The sequence below is a fragment of the Pinus tabuliformis genome, chromosome 3_1 (genome assembly GCF_031772625.1).
Source record: "Pinus tabuliformis cultivar Carrire ecotype Pingquan chromosome 3_1, CPIR1, whole genome shotgun sequence".
NCBI classification, from domain to species: domain Eukaryota; kingdom Viridiplantae; phylum Streptophyta; class Pinopsida; order Pinales; family Pinaceae; genus Pinus; species Pinus tabuliformis.
In genome coordinates, this window is record NC_142301.1 from 467,090,543 (window position 1) to 467,101,675 (window position 11,133).

At 39.4% G+C, this 11,133-nt stretch overlaps 2 protein-coding genes across 2 annotated transcripts; both read right to left on the minus strand.

Annotated features, from left to right (window-relative positions):
- Nucleotides 1–1,061: 1,061 nt before the first annotated feature.
- On the minus strand, nucleotides 1,062–3,795 carry LOC149187786 (uncharacterized). The gene is made up of 3 exons (XM_089409763.1): nucleotides 3,531–3,795; nucleotides 2,355–2,417; nucleotides 1,062–2,068 (listed from the first exon to the last, which is right to left on the minus strand). Exons 1-3 carry the CDS (start codon nucleotides 3,793–3,795, stop codon nucleotides 1,062–1,064), a joined length of 1,335 nt encoding a protein of 444 aa, XP_089265889.1.
- A 1,842-nt stretch (nucleotides 3,796–5,637) lies between these two features.
- Nucleotides 5,638–6,153, minus strand: LOC149187787 (uncharacterized). The gene has a single exon (XM_089409764.1). The coding sequence runs from the start codon at nucleotides 6,151–6,153 to the stop codon at nucleotides 5,638–5,640; it is 516 nt and encodes a 171-aa protein (XP_089265890.1).
- Between the last annotated feature and the right edge of the window lie 4,980 nt (nucleotides 6,154–11,133).

The following is an 11,133-nucleotide window of genomic DNA, read 5'->3' on the forward strand; positions in this document are numbered from 1 at the left end:
AGAACAAATAATACTGAAACGCATTATTGGCGAAAGCTATTGATATCTCCCCTATCCAATTATTAAACCTAGGAAATTGGGTCAATGATGTACTATACTCGGTCCACCACAATATAGTTTTGCTTAATCTACTAAGAATATTTTTGTTACTTGAAATCTCAAGATATTCCAATGTAAATGGTATACCACTATTTACTTGTATGAATCTTATGAAAAAGTTTTTTTATAAAACAAATAATACTGAAATACATTATTGTTAAAAGCTATTAATATCTCCCATATCCCATTATTAAACTTAAAAAATCGAATCAATGGTATACTATACTAAACTCAAACCACCATAATATTATTTTGCTTAATCTACTAGAATGTATATTAGCATAATGTGAACTCACAAAGCAAAAATCATAACGGAAAGGCGAATATCTGTGCTTTATATATTGTTAATTCTGAAATTATTGTACAACACTATAATCCATGTAACATAAAATAATAGAATTTAATGATTTAAGTAATAATACAATCAAAATTATCCGTAGCAATCAAGCAATTGCGTTATGAATTTTAGTAATGATATAACACAAAACAATAAAATGCATTGATTTTAGTACAGGAAAATGCTTGTAAAGAGGAATCAAGTAGTTGCATTAATGTCAATAATAACATATCACAAAACAATATGGTATATTTATTTCAATGACAATATAATAAAATTAATTGAGTGAATTAATTAGAAAAACAATATCAAGAAAATTGATATATTCTATTAATTTCAACAACTGGATAGTGCAAATAATCAAGTTGAATGAATTTAACAATAAAATATATATTTTTTCCCATAGGAAAAATCGTAATTCCTATTAAAAAGAAATTACATTTTGTAAATGCATTTAAGCATATTCAAATAGAGAGGCACTGCCTATCTTCAATATTTACATATGACATATATATGAAGTCTGTTCTTCCTGTGAGATCAGTAGAAATTAAATTTATACAGTGATATCCATAAATGGCCGATGGTAAAATTGGTAATGTGCACCATCACGCTGTTCCCAGATCAACTAGTTGTCTGAATCCCTGTTTGCAGCCTCTTTGGATAGCCTGTCAGCAGCTGTGTTCCGCTCCCTGTAAATATGATGGCATGTAAAAGAGTCAAATGATGTAATCAATCTCAGTGCCTCATCCAAAATATGACTCAAAGTATAAGCATTGCATCTAGAAGATTTATTTAGCCAATCACAAACAACTTTTGAATCCCCAAATATTTGTAGATCTCTACAATTTTTCTCCAATGCAAATTGAATGAGGAATTTTGTTGCGGATAATTCGACATAGTTATTAGTTCCTCTGTCGAATCCCATAATAATATTGTATGAGTGATGTGCATTAATATGAAGGATGGTGCCCCCGCCACATCCATTCTCCTGTGCAGCGCCATCAAAGTAAGCGCACGGCCTTTGATAATCAATCATCTCAGGTATAATATTGCACGGTCGAGGGGGCGGTGCATCTTCGGGTATGAGGGAGTAATCAGCCAGCACATAGGAAACAATGGAGGGCCAGTGAGGGGAGTCATTCCGGAAGGTGAGTCTGTTCTGGGCGATCCAAAGGGCCCAACAAACAAGAAGAGGGATATTATGTAGCCTGGTAGGGGAGGCAGAGGTGCACCAGTTCGTCCATGCCTTAAGGATAGATGCGCCCTCCCAAGTATTGTGAGGAGCAGCCAAAGGTAAAATAGTATTCCAGAGATTCTTTGCCACAAACCATTCCAAAAATAAATGTGAGACAGATTCATTGTAGCATTTGCAAAGACAACACCATAATGGGTCATGTTGTGATCGCTTGAGGAGGTTGTCTCCTGTGGGTATTTTGTTTCTTATAATGGTCCACATGAGCAGCCTACTTCTTGGTGGGGCTTTGAGCTTCCAGAGACTTTTCCACCAAGCTTCAGGTGCATGCGGTCTGTGGTCTTCGGTCAGAACAAGATATCCTTCCTTAGGAGTATATCTCCCAGATTTGGAGAAAGCCCAGATAATCTCATCTTCTCCCTCGGTTATTCGGATGTGAGCTTCAGTAAGAGCCCGAATATAGTCATTCCAATACTAAATCCATTGATGTGGAATGTTCAGCTTGTGGGCTGATTTCCAAGCCTGTTGGAGGAAGGTAGTATGGTCGGCATCCGCAATATGGTTCAGATGGGATATGTTTGCTGCATGAAGATGATTTATGAGATCATTTGGTAGCCTATGCATATTCCCACAGCCAATCCAAGGGTCAATGCCCACCCTTACTACCGAACCTGATTGAATTTTCTAGGTAAGACCAGCTCTAATGGGATCCAGTGCTTTAATCACAGCCTTCCATATGATCGATATCCCTGTAGTGAGTCTTTGGGGCCTTCTGATCCAGTCCATAATCTGTAATGGGGCAATGTATTTAGAGACAATCACCTTAGTCCAAAGACTAGATGAAGTAATAATCTGTCATCCGAGTTTTGCAGCTAGAGCAGAGGAGAAGTCATCTAGCTTCTTAATGCCCCAACCCTCCCATTTTTTTGGTAGATTTAGAGAATCCCATTTTACCCAAGCGAAAATCTTTCCCAACTAACTGACCTTCCAAAGGAATTTGTAGCAAAGAGCTTGTATCCTAGCTAGGATGCCTCTAGGGATCTAAGCCAATGACATCCAGTAGACCGGAGTGGCCTCCAGAACACTTTTTATGAGCGTAAGTCTGCCAGCCCTGGAAAGATATTTGAAGTACCAGGTGTTAAGTCTCTTCTCCATTTTAGCAATGAGCCAAGTCTAGTCAGCAATTCTATAACCCAAGGGTTTTAGCTTGTATCCCAGGTATTTTAGACCCTCCTCCAGTCTCAGGGGGGTAAAACGAAATCTTTGCAATGCAAAATGGGTCTCATGTTGTGTGCATCCTGCCACTGTCAGAGTAGATTTTGAATCATTGATAGTCATCCCTGTAGCCACTTGAAATAATGAGAAAGTAGCTTTCATGATTGACAAATCCCCAATGCCTCCATTTAGAAAAATCAAGACATCATCCACAAAAAGTAGATGTGTGAGAATACAGTCTTCAGTGATTTTAATTCCCTGTAGTCTGCCCCTTCTGTGTTCTTCTTTGATAAGTCTACTGAGTCCTTCCATGACTAGGAGAAAGAGTAATGGTGACAGAGGGCAGCCCTGTCGAAGACCTCTTTCTGAATAAAAGAAGGGAGATGCGCTTCCATTAACCAGGACACTGAAGGGTATGTTAGTAATGCAGCTCATGATCCATTTAATAAACATGAATGGGAATCCCAGATGAGTTAACAACATTCTAATATATAACCAGTTTACTATGTCGAAAGCCTTTGCATTTCTTAATGTGCAGAGTGTGTAATACCTCCTATGCAGTTCCCACTGCCTCTTGAATTTGACGGTCTTGTAGGAAGGAAAATTGTTTAGGTGAAATATGCTTGGAAAGTATGGGCCTCATCTGATTTGCAATAATCTTCGCTATGATCTTGTATATGCAGTTACACAGCGAAATAGGCCTATATTCATCATATGAGGTTGGGTTATCTGATTTGGGGATGAGCGCAATAAAAGTAGAGGTGAGAGAAGCAGCCAACTTGCCATTTATCCTGGTATCCTCTATGACTTTTAGGAGGTCTACGCCAAGAGTCTCAAAGAAAGCCAGGAAGAACTCAATTGTCCATCCATCTGGCCCAGGGCTTCTGTCTTTTTTGAACCACTTGAGAGTGGCTTCCAGCTCTCCTAGAGAGACTTCCTTTGTCAGTTCCATTTACTCATCTTGACCCACAAATCATGGGAAGAGCTATGCCACTTGAATAATTTCAGTCAGGTTTACTTCCCGAGGCGCACTGTAGATTTTTTTGAAATATGAGGATGCCAATGATACTAGATGCGGGAAGGTGTTGACAGAATGGTCGTGATCATCCTTTAGCTACCAGATTGTGTTAATAGCGTTCCTCACATTGGCATTTTTGTGATAGAACTTAGTATTATCATCCCCTTCTTGCATCCAAATCGCCCTACTTCTCAGTCTCCAAACTTCTTTGCGGTCCTTAAGAATTTTTCCTCTAGCTGTGTAAAGTGAGGAGATCCTATCCTTGTGTTAATTTGATCTGTATATCCCCCCCTGATTATTTTCAAATGCTATTATGTCAGCTTCGATTTGCCTCAAGGATTGATCATCCAAGGTTCTTTTATTGTGTGCCCAAATTGTGTGCAACTTCTTCAGCTCCGAGATATTGTGCACGAAACCGTTTATAATGTCCCCCCAGCCCCAGGTGGGTTGGACATCCAAAATTCTATGACTATACGAATGTAAGAGGCTTCCTTCAGCCAAGCTTAGCAGAATTTATATGGACCTTTGGGTTTAGCCCGACCCCCATCTATTTCCATGTATATTGGTAGGTGATAGAAGATACCTCCTGATCCCACCCATTGTCTGATATTGTAGCCATATTCCAATAAATTCTCCTTGACCAAAAAACGATCTAGTCTGCAAGCTAGGCTATCATCCCCTGTCCTATTGTTCCTGCAGGTTTCTTGGATCTTTGCAGAGGGGATGTCTATCAGATGGTGGGATTCTAAAGTAGTTTCAAAGTATTCCGAAAGAGGATCTCTTTGTGCTCGATGACCCCAGGATTCAAAGTGGTCAATTGAGAAGTTAAGATCTCCACCCAAAATGATATTTTCCATTTGTAAAATGTCAGATCCTAGTAATTTGTCCCAGAAATCAAGCATGTGGTGACATGGTCCATAAATGTTGAAGATTCAAAAATCCATACTCAAATCTGCTGAGTGTATATCTACTCCGATGTGCCGAGACCCTCCCCAATAATTGAGTATTTGTATGGAGCGGGAATTGTATCCCATTACTATACCCCCAGATCTGCCATAGGCATCAAGACAAGTAAACACCCATCTAGGTAGCATTGTTCCAAGGGTGTGAGATATGGCATCAGCAGGTCCAAGAGTTTCTTGTAAGAATATGATATCTAAAAGGTCAGCCGCAAGTAACCAACGAAGTGCTAATTTTTTATCGGGCCTAGCTAGCCCTCTACAGTTAAATGAGATAATCTTCATGGGGGGGGCTCTATGGGGGCATCTCTTACTCTAAGTACCCCAAGGATGGTAGCATGTCTGTCGGATGCAATCTCATCTCCAGCCAGGCTTTGTGCTTTCGTAAGAGAGGAAGGTCGACCACACGAGATCTTAAGCAAAAGAGGGGAGGGGACGAGGTCGAGCCCGACACAATCCGATGCTTGAAGCTTAGTATTAAATCGGGTTAGATACCCAGTGGAGGGGAGACCAGAGACAGATGCAGGTGCAGGAAACGAAAGTGATGAAGAAAGGGTGAGGGGGTGGGGGAGAAAGAGGAAAGGGGGGAACCAAGAGGTCAGGACAAAGGGATAGAGGACAAGGGGAGGGCAGCTGATCCCAAACCAATGCCAGGGGCTGAAATAATAAAATCAAGAACATAAGAGCTTAAATGTGAGGAAACAGATGTGGAAATTCACTTACCCGAAGTGTCTGCATCCCCGAAAACCTCCTTGGATCTAGTGTGTGGAGGAGAAGGTGGTCTATGCAGAGGTATGCCTCGCTTTTTCGGGATAGGCTATGAGGTGGCCACTTCCTTGGCTGAAGGTTCTGCCTGGACTTCTGAATCAGCATGTTGGGGTTGTTCCCCATGCTTCGGTGATGCCTGAACCGGTGGTTCCTTTCCAGGTGCCTTCCTGTTTGCTTGCCCATTGAGAGGGTAGTCCTTGAATAAATGCCCAACTTTGTGGCATCTCCTACACCTGAAAGGGACTCCCTCATAGTCAAGAGTCTGTCTCCTGGTGGAATTCCTCCATTGAATGTTGATATGCTCCAGCAGACCGTCTGTAGTATCCATATGCACCAATATCCTTGTGTATGCCATACGCCCAGTGGTCTGGTAGGATTTATCAAATGTTAAGAAGGTACCTAGGGCATTTCCAATGCACCTAAAAACATCCTCCGTCCAGAAATGTAACGGTAAACCAGGGAGGTGGACCCAGAGGGGGCCAACATCCACCCGTTCTTGTTCTGGATCGAACAGGGGAGTCCATCTTCGCAGAAGAACCGATGCCTGATCAATATGCCATATCATGGAGAGCACCCAATTGGTGTGTTCCAACCTGTCAAAACGTAGAGCAAACCAACCTTTTACAAAGGTCTGTATGAAAGGAGGGTCGTTCAGGTGATGGCCCCAAACCTCAGATGCCCATTGTTGTAGCCTCTCTACACTGTAATGTCTGCCTCAAACTCAACCCACTAAAACCTTCTCAGCTGTATCCATGGAGTCGAGCAGTTGCGTGTCCTCAGTCAGTTTGAGGAAGACCTCGCAGACTTTTATCTTGAGGCACTTCTTCTTCCTAGATGCCCTTGTTCTCTCTGCTTCAATGTGTTGCTGTGTTGTCGTTGAGAATGGGATAACCCTAGATCCAGGCAGAGCCGTTAATGGCACAGAGGCAAAAATGCCGGAAATGGGGAAATGCCTATGAGGTTACCCAGTGGAGGAGCAGATGAGGTCGGCGGAGCGATTGGGGTAGACACAAGAGTTTTTGAAGCCGAGAGGTGGTCCACCGAAGGGTTGCATGAATCAGTCAATGGTAGATTCAAAACCAAGACCTCCGAGAGGGTTTGAGCGCTAGGGTTTGGTGGGAGGTCCATGAAACTGAACGAGGAAGGTGATAAGGGCTGGGAGATTAGGTCCGACAGAGATGGGGCATCTTCCGGGAGGGTTACAGAGGAGACCTTAGTGCCGGAGATGGAGGGCAAAGTGTCGACGGCTTCGGAAAGTTCATTGTCGAAGGAAAAAAAACCAATCGGAGAAGAATGTGGTTGTGTCCAGATAAGCATGTCCTCTAACGGATCCGCCGAATAATCTATTAATTCTTCCATAACTGTCACAACCAGTTTGCACCAGCTGCCTACAGGGGTGATGGGGCTCCTGTAGCTGTAACTATAACGGTGATAGTAGCGGGCGCAATACAACTTAGCTAAAAAAAACCCTTCAACAAGAAAATGACACATGTGATCATGCCTGTCAGAGAAGTTGAGGTGGGTTACAAGTTGTGCGGCAGAAGCGGGTCCGTTACAATGGGAGAAGCCGGAACCGTACTGCATCTTCTGAGCTTTACCGCAGACGGTCCCGGCCTGAAAACCCTAACACCATCCTTTTATCCAGGCTGTCACAGTAAAATATTATAATTTTACCAAAAAAATTATTTGTAAGCATTACAACACTATGTTTTCTTGAGTGTGATTCCTTTATGAGTATATGCACATTAAAACCATTATAGTGTTACCATATATAGAATGTTAAGATATATAGAATTTACTAATATGTATAATTCATTAAAACCAGTGTAATGTAACTAAATATAATGAGAAACATATAAGAGGGAGAAAGAAACTATTAATATTGGAAAGAAAGAGAAACTAGGTATAAACTTATTTATTAAAAAATTTGAATGGTTTTCAAATCAACTTCCCTTTCATTTGATCAATTTGAAAAGAGAGTAAAGCTCAAAAGTGCATTTAAAATAAAATTAAAGAAGATAAACTAAGATCAGTCACTACATATTAATATATCTACTATTTATTATATGCATCATATTAATTTCTTAATATGCACATTCTTTATTATCAATTATTGTTATTTTTTAATATTCACTTTAATTTTGGTGTAACTTTTCAAGTAATATTCCATATGATACTTTTTATATCTTAGAGATAATATTTTTTAATTTAGAAGAATTATATATATACACACACATCTAAGGTTTAGGGAAGCCTTTCTTCACTACTAAATTAAAGAGCTTGTGTAGATTTTCTCATTTCAAAATTTTCAGCTTGGTAGCCTTCAATGTTTGTAACTTTCCTATTAGCTAGTTGCTTAACCCCAAACACATTGTCTTCCAAAGAAAATATTTAAACTAAATATTCCAATTTTTAGGGGAATCAAATCATTTTCTTTCCTATTAGCTAGTTGCTTAACCCCAAACACATTGTCTTCCAAAGAAAATATTTAAACTAAATATTCCAATTTTTAAGGGAATCAAATCATTTTCTTTAGCCTTGCCAGTCACAATTTTCCTCCAAAACTTTTTAGGAACAAATTTATAGAGGTAAGTGAGGCTTGTTTTCTACTTATATGGTATATTTTCTTTCTTTTAATAAGATCTTTTTGTATATTTATTTTATCAAGCTTTAAGGTTTCCTTATCACTTTTATAGCAATTTTACAATCATTATTATACCAAGGGTTGATAGTTCTATTATTCCTTTTATATGACACCTTGGTAGAGAACTTGCTAACGGTACCAAAGAGAGTTGTAATAGAATTATGATAAAGGCTTTTAATGTTATCCTTAAATATTTTTAGAGGTGTAAATCTGTTATGAAACCAGCTCAAGAAAAGATAGAAAAGATAGATCAACGCCTTAGAATTCAGCCTCTTCGAGGGGGCAACCTCCTTTACATTACATAAATGAACAATTCTTGGATGATACAAATGAAAAAACCTCCTTTCTATATATAGAAGTCTAAGGAGTCACAATATAATCCAGCGAACCTAACAATAATAATATAAAGCCACAAAAATAACAATAGAGGGATTCTATGGGGCACAGAAATAACAATATGGGGGTAATAGGGGCACAACAATATAAATAAGGGGTATAACTACAATAGTAATGGGGTAATCACTAGTATTATAGGGACCCAACATGCCCCTCTCCTTCAAAAAAGTGGTGTCCTCAACGCTTGAGTAGTTCTGGATACTTCTGCATAAAATTCTCATCCTCCCATGTGGAATCTTCAGCGGATAAGTTCTTCCACTTGATAAGATACTCTGAAATTGATCGATTTTGTAGCTATCGAGTTCTTGTTTCTGTGACTGCTTCCAGTTCCAATATAATTTTTCCTTCCTCGTCAAGTTCTAGCAATATTGTTTGAATTGGGAGCTTGTCACCTATAACCTTCTTTAAACATGAAACATGGAAAACTGGGTGCAATCGAGAAGCTGCAGGAAGCTCCAATTTGTATGCCATAGTACCAATCTTTTGCAACACCTTGTACGGACCATAATACTTTGGTGATAATTTATTATCCTTCTTAGCTTGCTTTAGGGACATTTGCTTATATGGTTGTAGCCGTAGGAATACCCAATCACCTACATCAAAACTTATTTCACTGCGATGTTGATCTGCCTGTTGTTTCATTCTATTTTGTGCCAACACGAGGTTATCCTTTAAGAGTTGGAGGACTTGTTGTTGATGTTCGATGTGATGTTCCACTGCTTGAACCTTAGAATTTTCTCTTAAATATGATGTGATGGATGGTGGTTGATACCCATAAAGTGCCATAAATGGGGTCATTTTTGTTGTTGTATGGAAGGAAGTGTTATACCACCATTCAGCCAGAGGCAACCATTTGACCCATTGTGTTTGTTTATCAGATACAAAGCAACGAAGATATCCTTCCAAACATTTGTTTACTATCTCAGTTTGCCCATCAGATTGAGGATGATAAGATGAGCTATGAGCTAACTGAGTACCAAGACAAGAAAATAATTCTGTCCAAAAATTTCCAGTGAAAATGGGATCTCTGTCACTTACAATAATCTTTGGGTTTCCATGTAGCTTTTGAACTGTTTCCCTAAATGCAGTAGAAACTGTACTGGCTTTAAATGGATGTGATAATGCACAAAAGTGTGCATACTTGGTAAGTCTGTCAACTACCACCATGATGACACTCTTTCCCTCAGACTTGGGTAAACCTGTGATAAAATCCATTGAAACCTCCTCCCAACGTTGGCTTGGAATGGATAAAGGTTGTAATAGACCTGGTGTCTTAATTGTTTCAACTTTATTTTGCTGGCAAACCAAACATTCCGCCACAAACTTTTGAATATCTGATTTAAGGCCATCCCAAAAAAATTCCTTCTTAACCATGTGGTAAGTTTTTAAAAATCCTGAGTGCCCTCCTAAGGGAGAAGTGTGCAATTCCATAAGAATCTTTTTTTTAGCTGGGAATTCTTACAGAGGTATAAGCGATCTTTGTACCATAACGAATCATTTTGCCAGCTAAATGTATCAGAAGTACTGGAATCTTGTTGTAGCTTTCGAATAAGTGCCCACACTTCTTTGTCATTCTTCCATTCCTCCCTTGCTTCGTTTATCCAATCTGGTTGGATAATAGAAATGGCACACAACAATGCTTCCACATCCTCATCCTTTCTTGAGAGTGCATCTGCCACCACATTTTGCTTCCCTTTTTTGTAGATGATTTCAAAGTCATAACCCAACATCTTTGTGACCCACTTTTGTTGCTCCTCAGAGGATAATCTTTGTTCTAAAAAGTATTTAAGGCTATCATGATCTGTTTTTACCTTGAAGTGTCTTCCCATTAGGTAGGGTCGCCATTTCTTAAGTGCATGGAGTATTGCCAACATTTCCTTCTCATAAATAGCTTTGCTTAAAAACTTTCCCTTGATTGGACGACTTTCAAAAGCAATGGGTCTTTCATCTTGCATTAGAACAGCACCAATTCCATTTCCTGAAGCATCACATTCCACAATAAAGGTTTTTGTGAAGTCCGGTGTAGCTAAGACCGGTGCTTGGCACATTGCCTCTTTAAGATGTTCAAAGGCCTTTGTTGCTTCCAGAGTCCATGAAAATGAATCTTTCTTCAATAATGTTGTTAGAGGTGCTACTATTCTCCCATAATTCTTAACAAAATTGTGATAATACCCTGTCAACCCAAGAAATCCTCGCAGATGCTTTATGGATGTGGGGATTTTCCATTCCTTAATGGCTTTAATTTTGCTAGGGTCTACCTTAACTCCTTCATGAGATACAATATGACCCAAATATTCCACCTCCTGGACTCCAAAGAAACATTTGGATCTTTTTGCATATAATTGTTTCTCCTCCAATAGTTGTAGCACCCTGTCAACATGTTCAACATGATCCTTCCAAGACTTGTTGTAGATTAGTATATCATCAAAAAATACTAACACAAATTTTCTAAGGAATGGTTTGAAAATTGAATTCATCAAACCTTGAAATGTTGAAGGTGCATTG

Excerpts from the sequence above, each read along its gene's own strand:
- LOC149187787 (XM_089409764.1), bottom strand. The coding sequence starts at position 6,153 with ATGATATGGCATATTGATCAGGCATCGGTTCTTCTGCGAAGATGGACT.
- LOC149187786 (XM_089409763.1), bottom strand. The coding sequence starts at position 3,795 with ATGGAACTGACAAAGGAAGTCTCTCTAGGAGAGCTGGAAGCCACTCTC. Across the intron at positions 2,418-3,530 it reads ATATAGGCCTATTTCGCTGT|ATTATGGACTGGATCAGAAG; the intron begins GTAACTGCATAT and ends GCCCCATTACAG. Across the intron at positions 2,069-2,354 it reads TATCGATCATATGGAAGGCT|CTCACATCCGAATAACCGAG; the intron begins GTGATTAAAGCA and ends CTCTTACTGAAG.